General features: G+C 39.2%; 1 protein-coding gene across 2 annotated transcripts; it reads right to left on the reverse strand.

Annotated features, from left to right (window-relative positions):
• Positions 1-78: 78 nt before the first annotated feature.
• On the reverse strand, positions 79-13,037 carry bnip2 (BCL2 interacting protein 2). 2 transcript variants are annotated; one of them, XM_034141489.1, is made up of 11 exons: positions 11,966-13,037; positions 6,271-6,366; positions 6,067-6,134; positions 5,505-5,681; positions 3,759-3,941; positions 3,537-3,639; positions 3,323-3,454; positions 3,123-3,209; positions 2,926-3,024; positions 2,043-2,078; positions 79-796 (listed from the first exon to the last, which is right to left on the reverse strand). In XM_034141489.1, the coding sequence occupies exons 1-11, from the start codon at positions 12,331-12,333 to the stop codon at positions 739-741; spliced, it is 1,407 nt and encodes a 468-aa protein (XP_033997380.1). In that variant the 5' UTR covers positions 12,334-13,037; the 3' UTR covers positions 79-738. The 2 variants fall into 2 exon arrangements, with proteins under 2 accessions (XP_033997380.1, XP_033997381.1); XM_034141490.1 differs by lacking the exon at positions 2,043-2,078 and having other exon boundaries at positions 11,966-13,036.
• Positions 13,038-13,774: the final 737 nt, after the last annotated feature.

Here is a 13,774-nt window from a genome sequence, read left to right on the forward strand (position 1 = left end):
GGTGATTCTTTTTACCTCAAATGCTGTCATATAATTATACCTATCTTGTATGAAATAAAGAAAAATACAAAACAATGATGACATCCATGACTTTACTTGGAGGAAATGTTACATTAAGACCTACATCTTTGCTTCAGATTATTGCTTTCACAAATGTTCTCCCTACACAACTCAAAGGGCACATTCTGAGTGAAGGGCAAAAAATAAAACTTTATTTTCCCCCAGGCAGGATTTTGATAGAGAACGTCAGCAGTGAAAAGTGAAAAAGGGGCTGTCAACACGTGTTCAATGAAATGCCACTCAACGGGTCAGAGACCTAAAATGCAGTTTAAAATCAGAGCAACCATAAAAATATATTAATTTCTCTCCTTTGTCACCTTTTGAATATAAATATATATTTAAATGTAATAAAGCAGAACATGCATCAATCATTTGTAACAGAGTGCCTTACATAACGTGTAGATACACCAGTAACTAGGGGACACCAATAAGCTAAGTTGGACATGATATATTGGCGGTAAATAAAAATAAAATTAAAAACATTTCAGACAGCAAGTGGAAGAACGCTGAAGATCAAACTGTGAAAAGTCCCACGATGTAACAGGCAGCACAGTTTCAAAAAGGCACTTCATGATGCAAACAAGTTTTCAGTCACGTTGCCCAGAACATAAACATATGAGTGGCTGTTTGAAACATTCTCCATCGTTTTCCTCCTCCACATCGTGAGGGCCAGCAGGGTCACTCTGGAACAGCAGCCGCTGCGATCTCCACTTTGCCGTGCGAGTCCTGGTCGATTCTGCAGGGAAATTAAACAGTGATCAGACACCTGTGCTACTGGGATGACAGGTCATATAACAAGATAACCGATATATAGAATAACAACAGGCTGCCCTGCCACAGAAACGTTTTTATATTATGACATACTGAAATGTGATCATTGCCTCTACACCATTACCAAAGGGACTTTTTAGTATGAGAGAATATTTCATTTTTCACTTAAAAGTTTAACTTACTAGACTTACCATCTGCATACAGATACAGTAAATGCCTTACATTCTTACTTTGATAAGCCACAACATCACTGCAATTCAATAACCCCCTTATCTGTGCTTATCAGTATACTATAGAGTGGAAAAAAGTCTGTGTGCATGAGGGTAACAAAGGTTTGCGGTAGTTACTAAACATCAGCAAGGAGTGGGTATGCAGTGAGTCATGCAGAGAGCTGTGAGAGTGGACAAGCCCAGTGTTCAGTGAGAGAGTTATCGAGTACATCCGTGTGAGGACATGGTTACAGTGCAAACCACAGTGACAAAGACTTCCCTGTAGGTCCACCCCACCAGTCGTACAAACATGAACAAACTTACCCAAGATCAAATTCTAAACCTGGTTTTTAAAAAGAACCATGCAAAGTAAGATCTACTTGAGGCCCCAACTTTAATATCAGAAAGCAGCAATGCAATTATTTAGCTGGAAACGTATGAGCTGGACTACAGCTTATTCTACATTTTAGTTGTACTGTGAATTGTGTACTGTACTGTAAAGCACTTTGTACATTTGTGTTGAGAAGGGTGCTATATAAATAAAGTTTGACTTACTTACTTACATAAACCAAGGATTCAGTGTCTGTACCTTGTACCAGTACCTTTGGTATGCAATAGGCTACATGATATGTTTTAACAACATACAGATCGCTGATATTAAATTGAGGCAAGAATAGAGAACATATAAACAAGAATGGATTTTGAAATGTACTTTACAGGATTGGCTCAGAAATTAGATTAAGTTGGTTAAATAATGACCAAGCCACCTATTTCTGGAAACCAATCAAGCTTCTCAGTTTGCTATTGAGTGAACATCCTTAATCCACTGAGGGGAAAATGTGGGACATTTAGAGAGGACAGCAAATCATCCAACTACAAACATTCGGGACAGAATGAAGTGTATTGTTGCATTTTTGAAAGCCAACGGATCATTTCGTTGTTAGTTTGTGAATTGCAAAACAACAAAATGCTGAGACTGACCCTGGTTGTTAGTGTATATACCTTTTACGGCTTTTCCTATTTTTTTCTTCGTCAAACCTTAAGAGGGGGCAGGGAAATGGAGTTAAGGAAAAAAGAATGACAGCCAACAGCAACCAGACATCCAAAAAGAGCAAACACATTTGGTAAAGAGATGAATTTGCATTGAAGCTTTTACAAAAGCCACATGGAAACTAGGCCCGCATCAGGTAAAGTAGAAAATACAGCATGAGCTCAATAATGATGCAGAACAGCGAAGGTCAACCAGAGGAAAAGACAAATTCCTTGATAGCCGTTTATGGGACAAAACAAATCTACATTTTTTAGTAATGTTGACACTTGTTGAACGTTAAATAAACTCATGAGTGCACAAGGCTATGCTGTTCTGTGTTTAAATCTTAGTAGCTTGCATTTGGATCTCTTCTAGTGAGTCAGCCTTAAAACCCCCGACATCTTGTCTATACTGGCCATACAGGAAAAGCTAAATGTTACTGTAGCACCACCTACAGATGAAATCCAACCACAGTCTGCAGAATCAGCCAGATAATAGAGGGGAAAAGCAAGGGACATGACGTTTTTCTTTCTAATTTGTTCAAATATATATTATTTTTCTAAGCACAGTAGGGCCTGGATTACATCTGTAAAAGGTAAATACATGTCAGATTACTTCTACTGGTGGAGTCAAGGTTTTTTCAATTATTATATTTCAAGTATTGCTTCATTGCACAGCTGTAAAATCTGCAGTCACCAGGTTCACTTCATATGGAAACAAAATATCTTCCCTCAACAGAGTACCACCCTATGTAAACATAACAACGCTTGTGTATCATATAAAGAACATGTTGCCATATCCCAGAAGGTCTGATTTGGCTTGAAAAGTGCGTGTGTTTGAGTGGACTGTACTTACTCTTTGATACAATCTGGTATGGACACATACTCCATTGGAACCAGTTCTGCAAGGTCTGTCAAGCTGAACACATACTGGAGTTTCTGACTAAATTTGGTGCTGTCAAAAAAGAAAAAAGGGGAAATGTCAGAATCTAAAAGGTTACCAGAGTGAATCTTAATTTAATCATTTTAGTGACTTTAAACATTATAAATTACCTTATGAAAGGTTTTGTGAGTGCCAGCAGCGTGCGAATAAACCAGGAGGGATGAACGATTATCAAAGACTTCAAGTTCTTCCTTAACCTGTACAGAAAGGGAGGGAAATAGACAACATTTAATCACATATTAGATACAACTGTCTGAGGATTGGCCTGATGCTCTGCTTGTTTCTGAGTGTGATGTTCACTGCGACTGACCTCCTGTCAATCTGCTGATAGCACTTCCTGAGCCAACCGACAGTTGGCATCTTTTTCCTTGAGGTGGCCCCGTTCAAATACACAATCATATAGTTCTCAGCAACCAAAAGTTCAAGTGTGCCGATGACATACCTGCAGGAAACAGGGAAATAGCATTAGCGCTGGATCCAAATGGTTCGCTCACAAGGACAGAAGAAATCAAATAAACACTCACTTGAATAAATTGTCCATGATGTATCTGTAATTTGGTTGACTGCTTTCAGGCATATAGCACACAGCGAACACAATTATGGCATTCAAACCGTCTCCATAGTAACCTACAGTGAAAAATCAAACATGAAAAATTAATGTTTCAGTATCAAAACACTGTTTTCATTGTCAAAAAAGTTCACAGACTGTTCAACTTTTCCATCAGTTTATTATTTATGCCACTGACCTCCATGGCTGATAACCCTCTTGTAAGGTTCGATGGCCTTCATGTCCACTCTGTGCTCCTGGTCTCCAATGCGAAACACCCTCCAGCGCCGACCCTCCTCCCTCTCCTCCGAGGCGGAGTACTCCTGGACGGACTCCACGCCCTTCTGTAGGACTTCTGTGGTTTTCGGCTTGGGGAGGTCATCTGAAGGAGAGGGGGCATTTTTAAACCCACAGCCTGGAGGCTACACACACAATGGATGGGATTGTGTCAGGTGTAATCAAAGCAGACGGACCTGTCTGATCTTTTTAAATGTTTAGATCACTCAATTTATTCATAGTTTACATTTTCAATAACATGCATTGTAATCATTGGAAATTAAGATTGCATAACATTTTCTGCTTTTACTTTTTGCATCTGGGCTGCATGCTTTCTCTCTGAATCAACACCAACAATCAAATCTCAACTTCCATGTCTCCCTTTCACTTGAGGTCAACATTTACAAATACCTGACACCATTTCCTGGGAGAAAACCTGTAATTGTTCCCTGCATGTGAAATAAATATGTCGTGCAAATACTGATTATTTTTGTATGTCTTTTGTAGAATATATAGGTGCATGATGTGCACAATGTCTTATACCATGCATCATCTAGACACCAAGTAAATGTTTAAAATATCATAGGTCAAGCATGCAAAAAATAAAATAAAAGGCGAATAGTGCAACCAAATCACATCAACACACTTGTATAAGGATCTCTGTAAGCAGTCCATTCAAGTAATCAGTTGTTTCCTTTAGAGCACTGTATGATCCTCATACTCAAATTTAGCATGGACATGAATGGTAAAAGGTTTATAAAATAAACTACCAAATGAATAATAATGTAAAAATATATTTTAGGTGGTAAAATGCCAAATGTATTGCATCACCAATTAAAGGCCAATTTAATTTGGCATCATTTGGGTGCTATATTGTATTAATTAATTGTCATTTCCTGTGTGTGACACAGCAAATGACAAATAACCAAATAGCAGATGTAAGCAGGTGTTAAAATGGCTAGTTTGTGATAACTGCAGCATTACTGTGCAGATTGAATTTGATTGATTGTTTACTCAACGCATTTCAAGGGAAAAAAAATGACATGCATATAAACAATAACTGAAATGAAGTTTATGAAACACAAAACCTCCCCATGATTTGTTGAACAACAGACAACAAAACAAAATCGGGACAATATGGGTTGATTGACTCGTGGTTCGGCAGAACAAAATGGGGGCTGTCCAGAAGACCTTACCACACGGGAGAGAGAAACCTGTTGCTGGCCTGCAGCCTGTTTCCAGGCTGTTTCCAGGCTGAGAAGGGAAACACTGCTTCAAAGTGAAAAAGAGGAAGGCAGCATTGCGGAAACAGAAAAACGACAAAGCACATTTTAACTGCACTGAAGGCAGTCAGCTGCCTACCCCATATATGTACAATCAGGAAGGAAATAAAAACAAAGGCAATAGAACCCAGAAATAAAATGTTGGACTGATAACACATTTGATCCTGTGTTAAAAGCCAATAGAGAAAGAAGAGTACTTCTTTTCATAAACAAATGACACAACTGTAGACTTCATCTGGGTCCAATTTAAAAGGCATCTTTGCACCTCCCTCTTCATCAAGTCAATCTAAAAGGAACTCTTTGAACTTTCAGTGTTACTTAAACAAACTGGAACAAACGGGGTTAAAAACTGTAATTAGTATCCTGTCATGATACAAACTTCTTACCTTCCCATTCAAACTCATTGCTGTTGTCTGACGGTGTGTCTATGTCATCGAGGTCCAGCTCTGTGCTCTCATCCAGCTCATCGGAGAGGAGGGAGCCTTCGCTGCGGTCCAGAGTGAGACTGATGTCCGGAGCGGTGAGCTTCCTCTTTGCCTTCTTGCCATGGTCCATTCCATAGCCTGGGGTGGAGGACAAAGCAGCAGTGTTTATACTGTCTGTGAGAACAATTAAAGAGTCCATTCCTTCGTTCAGCTAAAACTAATATGAGGCTTCTTTTTAGTTTGAGTCATGATATCAAATGATCTCTTCCAACAGTACGGTCTTTCACTTCAATATTCCCTCTCACTGACTGAGAGGATTCGCAGTAAAAGAAACATATTGTTAGATACCCTTTTGTGTTTGATAACTCAGACTGATGATATTAGTTTTGGCTGAACTTAAGAACGCATTTTTGAGAGAATGAACAGGAGTATTATACTGACTAATACATCTCTGATCACAATGTGGATTTTAAGATATACTTGAAAATGTGTCCTTTTTTAAGCAATACACTTTTATTATTACCAGGGTGTATCTCTTCAGAGGTTCCTGCAAAAAGCTCATCTTCCAGCTCCTCTTCCTCCGGTAGGGGCCTAATAATCAAACAGCAGGAGATAAAGCTTTCAGTAGGGTTATACTTCATGTGACTTTCAAAACACAAAGGTGTGAAACAAATCTGTGAACTATAATCCATATGTGATGAACAACATTATGACCGATTGACAATACCGTGGAAAGTCCTCATCCTGCCACTCCTCTTTGAGTTCAACTCCTTCCATCCTTAGACGAGCTTCTGTTGTGGCAACTGACTCTTGGCGCTCCAAGCTGGAAATGGAAATCAAAAAAGGTTATGCCATCTTTTAAGTGTAACAATCTCTAATTGCCAAAAGGCCCTCTTGTAATACACATGTATTAAGATCAAAAGCAGGGCCAGCAGAGATTATCCGTGACAAACAAAACACATAATAAGTCGTCTTTGAACAGCTGCTTGTGACTTGTACAATACTCAAAGGATTATGGGGGAAGCAACGACCAGGAGTCAAAGGCAGTTTTTATTCTTGGGTTTATATGTCAGCGACTAAAACAGGGTAATGAATATGGATAATGATGGAAGGCTACAAAACATTAGATACACCATACTAAAGTTGGATAAAAGCATATAATACTTAAAACAAGGTTAGGCATAATTTTTTGTTCTGCATCTTTTTGAATTTGATTTTTAAATAATTCAATGGAGCAAAACACAAGAATCAAAATAGGTTTACTGACTTTCTCCCTGACACTTAAAATCAATAGGCTAGAGCTAACTCCTCAGTTTTCATTAGCAAAGGTTACAGTGACATGAACAAGCGATTTGTATCTTCACAGCTGGAAATACTGCTTGAAGTGCTTACCAAGAGTTTGGCTTTTAGGATAAACCTTATAGTTCTAATGCATACTTTATAATAACGGGTAATAACAGCTTTCTGTGTTGTGGTTAACCCAACCTGTTACTTACGACCTTAGCATTACATTAGGTCAGCGAAACCCTGCTTATGTTCATATTAAAAAAGTTATGTTTTCTCCAGTCCTCACAAGATGACATGGGCTTATTGACTTTTTGATCAAATATTTGATTATCTGATGAATCACGTTACTGCATGTTGATTGAATATCTCCTCTAGAGTTTCAGCTTCTAACTTGCCACATAATAAGATCACTGGCTTCTTGAAAAGCTTTTGGAGCTTGTATTAAAGGCTTAGTTTATAAACCATAAGGCCACTCACTAATGCGGACCATGGTCTCTGCATCTCTGCTGTACAGAGCTCCCTTTGATGCATTAATCACTTACACGACCGTATTGTGCTTCCAGACACAAAAACATTCTGGGTATTTGGTGCTCAACATTTCCAAAAAGTTGAGCTCTTTGCTTGTGTATAGTTGTAATCCCCTAACATCTGAAATCCAACCGAGAGAGGTGCAGTGGAAGTGCCCCAGGAATGTGGTTTTCTTAAAGGACACCCTTGGATTGAAAGTGCCTCGAAAATCATCAGCTACATTAGGGAGTCAGATGAAAAGGATGAATAACAGTGGCCATGGTTTCAACTATCTAGACAATATGATAATCGGTAACACTTTACAATAAGGTACACAAAATGTGCTTAGTTACTGAGTAGTGAATAAGGAACGACTAGATAGTTAATGGTTAGTTAATGAGGAGTTCCTCAGTGACTGCGATTGAAGAACTGATGGTTAGTTACTGGTAAACAGACTGGGGGGTACTGTATTAATGAATGATTCGTTAATGGTTAGTTAATGAGTTACTTTGATTGAAGAACTGATGGTTAGTTACTGGTTAACAGACTTGGGGGTACCGAGTTTCCTGTCTTCTGTTTTTGTAGTGATGTGACGTGCAACATGGATGTTATTTGTTGTCCTCAGGTATGTTTGTATTATATTTGATTACTCAAAGATACCGTATTTTCCAGACTATAAAACGCGTTTTTTTACCTGTCTGACTGTATCCTGCGAGCTGCGACTATACTCCGAAGCGATTTATTTATGGAATTTCGTCTGACTGCGCCGTTCAAATTCCAGCCAATAGATATACAATCGTGACAACTGAAAACAGCTGTACCACCGAAGAAGAAAAAAGTCATGTAACTTTCCAGGATGTTGTGAGTTGAATCGACACAGCATGGGCTTCAGTGACGACCGACACCATCCTGTCGGGATTCAGAAAGGTCTAATCGGAGCTGATTCTGATGGAGAGTCTGAGCACAGCCCGGAACAGGACATGCTGCTTCATCGACACTGCAGTTGGCGGAAGTGTTTAACAGCAACTGTATATATACAGTGAGAATTCCGAGTGGCTAAGCTAATTAGCGGCTAGACTAATTAGCGTATCAGCATTATGTGCCGCAGTTCATTGTGTGGATTATGTTTTGTTTATTCAACTCAGTCAGTCGGGCAGTTAATAACAGTGTGCCATGTCTGTATTGTGTTTACAGTTTCACCAATTCATTAAACTTCAGTAAAGCTGACATCTGTGCTGGAGTTTCTTTGAAAGTGTTTAACTGGATGGATAGCTAGCTCGGTGATAGTGAGATCTTCACAGCAACACAGAGGATGAGGACTTCAGTGGATAAATGCGATTTATAGCCTACACCGAAGCGACTTATATATGTTTTTTTTCTCTTAACGACACGTTTTGAGAGCGACTTATACTCTGGTGCGACTTGTAGTCCGGAAAATACGGTAATGTTATCTTGGCAATTTCATAGTTATTCTGCAATTCTGTAATATGTGTATACTATGACAGTGACGTGAGCAGTGATGTGGTGATGTGACGTGCAACGTGGATGTTAAAGGACATTGTGTGTTTGTTGTCCTCAGAATAAATGCCAGATGACATAGGAGATGCTTCGCTATCCATTCTTCCACATACTCTATTGATAACGAGTCACCTGCAGTTGTGACCCGTTAAAACATTGATGCTCTCTTGTCCAGCTGTTTTTTTTATTTGCCCATAATTAAAAAGTGCAGAAGAGTGCAGCTTTGGGTTTTGTTTTATTTTATAAAAGGTCGTTTTTATTTTCATTTTTTGTAATGTTCCTCATGTAAACAGTATATACTCATATGACTTTTTTCAAAACGTTAAAAAAGTTGTTTCAATTTGAATGTAAACTTGAGTGGCTGTAGATCCTTCATGGTCATCAACAGTTTTTGTTTGTTAAAATGCTTAAAGGTGGGGTAGGTAATTTTGGAGAAACCAACTCGAGTGCGCTAAAATTTGAAAATACACAGCCGGAAAAAATCTGCCACTTCCTTACAGAGCCCCTCCTCCAACACACACGAACGCGCACATGACCAATGAGGGCACGAGATAAGTTTGTGCACAGATGGAAGGCTGACAGGCAGGTAGGCCATCCAGTTATTTTAGCCGGGCCGGCTAAAATGATTGGTCGTGCTTTTTACAGTACTACGGCTTCCACAGATTAATTTTTTTAATGGATTTTTGGTCAAAGCACTTAAGATATTCATTGCTATCGGGATGTTAAGAGCATTCCATGGAATATAACAAAAAGTGTATCTTGAGTCGGTTTCTCAAACTTACCTACCCCACCTTTAACTAATGATAAGATAATGGTGAAGAAATGATGAGTTAATGGGTAACTACTGTTTTTGATGCATTACTTTACTTGAGGGGACACAAACTGCTTAAGTAATGGTAAGGTAATCATTAGGTAATGGGTAACTACTCTTTTTCATGCATTACTTTACTTGAGGGGACACAAACTGCTTAAGGAACGGTAAGGTAATCATTAGGTAATGGGTAACTACTCTTTTTTATGCTTTACTTGAGTTTAATCTGCCTAAGTAATGGTAAGGTAAGTAATGATGACTTAAGCAGTAACACGTGAGTCGGATCCACATCCACCAGTCGATCCAGTGTGGGACCTAAGCCAGCCGAAGATGGCCGGTTTAAAAGTGCCCTACTGCAGCGGACCATTGCTTCAATCAAAGTCACCCAGGAACTCCTCATTAACTAACCATTAACGAATCATTCTTTAATACAGTACCCCCCAGCAGAGTTGGGTGTAACGCGTTACAAAGTAACTACAAAGTAACTACAAAGTAATTAAAGTAATTACAGTAACGCGTTACAAAGTAACGCGTTACTGTAATAATATTACTTTTGTCGGTAACGGAGTAGTGTAACGCGTTACTTTTATAATTCAGTAATCACACTACAGTTACTAACATTGCCCCGACACGCGTTACTTCGTTACTTTTATAAAATCAGTCATAATCACACTGACAGACAAGAGGGGATTCCGCCGCAGGTTTATATGTACGTAATCTGCGCGACTTGCGCGTCCACATCTCCACGTGCAGTGCTGCATAAACATGGCAGAGTCAGCGATAACTTTCGAGGGGTGGAGGTATGCCCATTATTTTGAGTTCGTCCGAAGAATAGACAGGAATGTGACGGTGAGGTGCAAACTGTGTCCAGGCCAGAAGCTGTTATCCACTGCTGCAAACACCACGTCAAACCTCAACAAACACCTGCAAAGAACACATGCTAAGGTGAAGCTAATAGCTAAGGACCCCCAAACCCAGAGTGAGGATGTTGTGAGTGCGCCGCCGCCGACTCCGAAGCAGCACAAATTAGAATTTGGAGGACCGGTAACCAAAGCAGAGATGGACAGGCTTGGAGCATCCTTCATAGTAGAGGTAATGTTGCCCATTTGCACAGTGGAATCACCATCGCATCGTTCAGAGATATACTGCGCAAAATACAGATAGCAGGAGACAGAGGACAGCCATAGTCAGAGCTATCTGGATCAGTCTTATGCGACAATGGAAACTGAACTAAAGAGAACATTTGAAACTTTAGCAGTCTGCGTGATCTGCCTGTAGGGAGGGGCGGGCCGGCCCTGCGAGTAAAGTAACGAGTAAAGTAAGTAACGAGTAAAGTAACGAGTTACTTTATGTAGAGAGTAACGAAGTAGTGTAATATATTACTTTTTTTTTAAAGTAATATGTAATATGAAATATATTACTTTTTTTTTAGTAACGACCCCATCTCTGCCCCCCAGTCTGTTTACCAGTAACTAACCATCAGTTCTTCAATCACAGTCACTCAGGAACTCCTCATTAACTAACCATTAACTATCGAGTCGTTCCTTATTCACTACTCAGTAACTAAGCACATTTTGTGTACCTTATTGTAAAGTGTTACCGTATAATCTTCCTTGTCTTCACCTTTTCTTGCAGTGTCAATCACCATACTCACCAGGTCACATCTTAATGATGGAAAGGGTGGGGAACCATAAATATAAAAGTCTAGATATAAAGCCAGAAAACCGAAAACAGTTTGTGAACAGCTAATTCAAACTGTAAAGATTATTAACTATATTTTATATTTGTAGTCCTTGAGCACATTTTAGGGGACTTGTGATGTTTGAAATATCATGAAATGTTACACGTGCATTAAAAATCGAACAAAAAGCTAATGAACATTTGCATGCCAATATTGACCCATATTCGTGATGTGAAACAGACTATAAGTGTATTTAAACACAGAAATGTCACAGGGTTTACACAAAGATATATCCTTCACTTTTAGTATTCAAGCCTGTTTTTAGACTAAGCATTTCATTAGAAAATAAATGATGTTAAGTTTATATTTGAAATCCACTATAGGGTGTTCCTGAATCAGTTTAACATTATTTATTTTTTGTTTGGTACTGTATAAATGCTGGTCTTTTAAACACCTTTGCAATAGAGTACACTCTCACTTGAACACAAGGCATCTGTCTCTAGTGCTGGATTCTGAGAGAGAACAGTATGTTTGCAATGGAGAGATGAAACCAGGAACTAGCTTATATAATTAAGTTGCCAACATGTAAACCACACTTAAAAATACACATATACAGACCTTCCAATGGGTCCAGGGGGACAGCGGGGCTGGGGGAGGCTCACCGGGGTAGAGCTTCTCGCTCCTGGCTGTTCCTGCTCATTGTCTGGAGTTGTCCTTTCCTGTGGCGTACCTCTTGTTTTGGTTAGACTCTCTTGAAGTGCCTCTTCGCCATTTTCCACTGTAGACGTTGTGCTATTTTCTAATTCGTCTAGTTCCTCCTCATCACATTCTCCAGACACTCCAGAAGATGAAGGACTAGACGCCTGTCTGTTTCCCAGCTCTTCAAGAGTCTTCCTGGGAGTGACAAAATCTGGGCTGCTTTTGTTTAAATTCATATCACCTACACCCTTCAGCACCGCTTCACTCTCAATAACTTCCGTTGCCATCAGTTTCTTCTGTTCACTAGAACCGCTAGAGCGGATCTGAGTGAAAGAGTCCGCCAATTAAAAGTTGAAACACCGGTTTGCTAGTTGAACTAAATCAGTTATAGAACTGCATCTGACTTTTAAAGTTCGTGGCCAGCGTGCTAGCTCTCGTCCGCTATACAGCTAGCCAGAAGGACTGTTGTTGTTGACAGCTAGCTATGCCCACTAACAGCTATATTATTGACCAAAAAGTGTTATATGTCGCACAGGATGGACAAATAGTCACCTTTTCCAAATGCGTCAGGGTGCTTGAAGACGAGAGTCGAAAAAAGTGCTAGCTTTGCATAAGCAACGGTGCACAGTGTTCCTACTTATCAATTTCCTCCCTTCCTTCCTCCAAGTCAGAATGTTCTCCTGTGGACGTAACGTTAGTCACGCTAATGCTAGCATATGCGCTAGTTAGCTAGCTAACTAATTTAGCCACAGCAAAAGACTAGCTTATGTTGTCCACTTTGCGCCGGCATTTATCCATGAAACCAAGCTAGTTGTCAACTACGACACAACGTTAGGACAACAGTCCCAAGGGTCCTTGTAAAGTGCAAGGTGAGTATCCACTGATTAAACTAGCCGGTAACGGTAGAAGACGGTTATTAGCTAACTAACCGGAGCATTCTGTTGTTGAGTTTTCAGCTAACGTCAGAGGAAGCGAGCGTGCTGTGGAGTTGCCAGTTGTGTTTCCTGCAGGTTAGTATCTACACGTTCTACCTTCACCTCTGAAACACTAAGCACACTAAGATATGGTATCTTTGTTTTTTTTAATAAAATGTAGAATGAATCGTTTTCACCATCTGAATTATAACGTGCTTCAATGCCTCGTCGTTATCCTACTTTATTAAAAAGATTCACTTCTGTTCAGTTTCTCACGTCTCATGTTTAAACGACCCAAACAAACGTCATAAAGTGCATTTCGCTCCAATTTTATTTCCAAACAGCTTATATCAAGTTATTTTGGAATACGTCAATAGAGAATATATGAGTCCAAATAGTTCTGACTGATCTATGTAAAATGAGCAAACCTGGCACCCCTGCCAGATTTGGTCCTTCAAAACTGTCGAGGTGTCACAGCAGAATCTGCTAAACATGTAACTTCGATTTTCATTGTTAATTTTAATTCCCCATAAACATCAGCAATACATTGTCAACTGCATTTTGATTTCAGTTATAGTAGTAGAGCTACATATATTGTATGTATATAATAAGGCATATTGAATTAATTTACATTAACATTTTATTATGAAATGATTATATGTTTCATTTTGTACTTCTACCTCAAGTAGGCTACACTTTTTTGATTTTACTTCTGTGATTTAGCTAGAGTGCATTTTTGACTGAAATACTTTTCACTTTACTTTTTGCATTACAGAATAGCTACTTGTACATAAGTAAATGTAGGTCCACCTAT

This window comes from Trematomus bernacchii, unplaced genomic scaffold, assembly GCF_902827165.1.
Source record: "Trematomus bernacchii unplaced genomic scaffold, fTreBer1.1, whole genome shotgun sequence".
Taxonomy (NCBI): Eukaryota; Metazoa; Chordata; class Actinopteri; order Perciformes; family Nototheniidae; genus Trematomus; species Trematomus bernacchii.

Coding starts and splice junctions, on each gene's coding strand:
- bnip2 (XM_034141489.1), bottom strand. CDS start 12,333: ATGGCAACGGAAGTTATTGAGAGTGAAGCGGTGCTGAAGGGTGTAGGT. Junction 6,367..11,965: donor CCCCCTGGACCCATTGGAAG/GTCTGTATATGT, acceptor TTCCATTTCCAG/CTTGGAGCGCCAAGAGTCAG. Junction 6,135..6,270: donor CAGGATGAGGACTTTCCACG/GTATTGTCAATC, acceptor TTTGATTATTAG/GCCCCTACCGGAGGAAGAGG.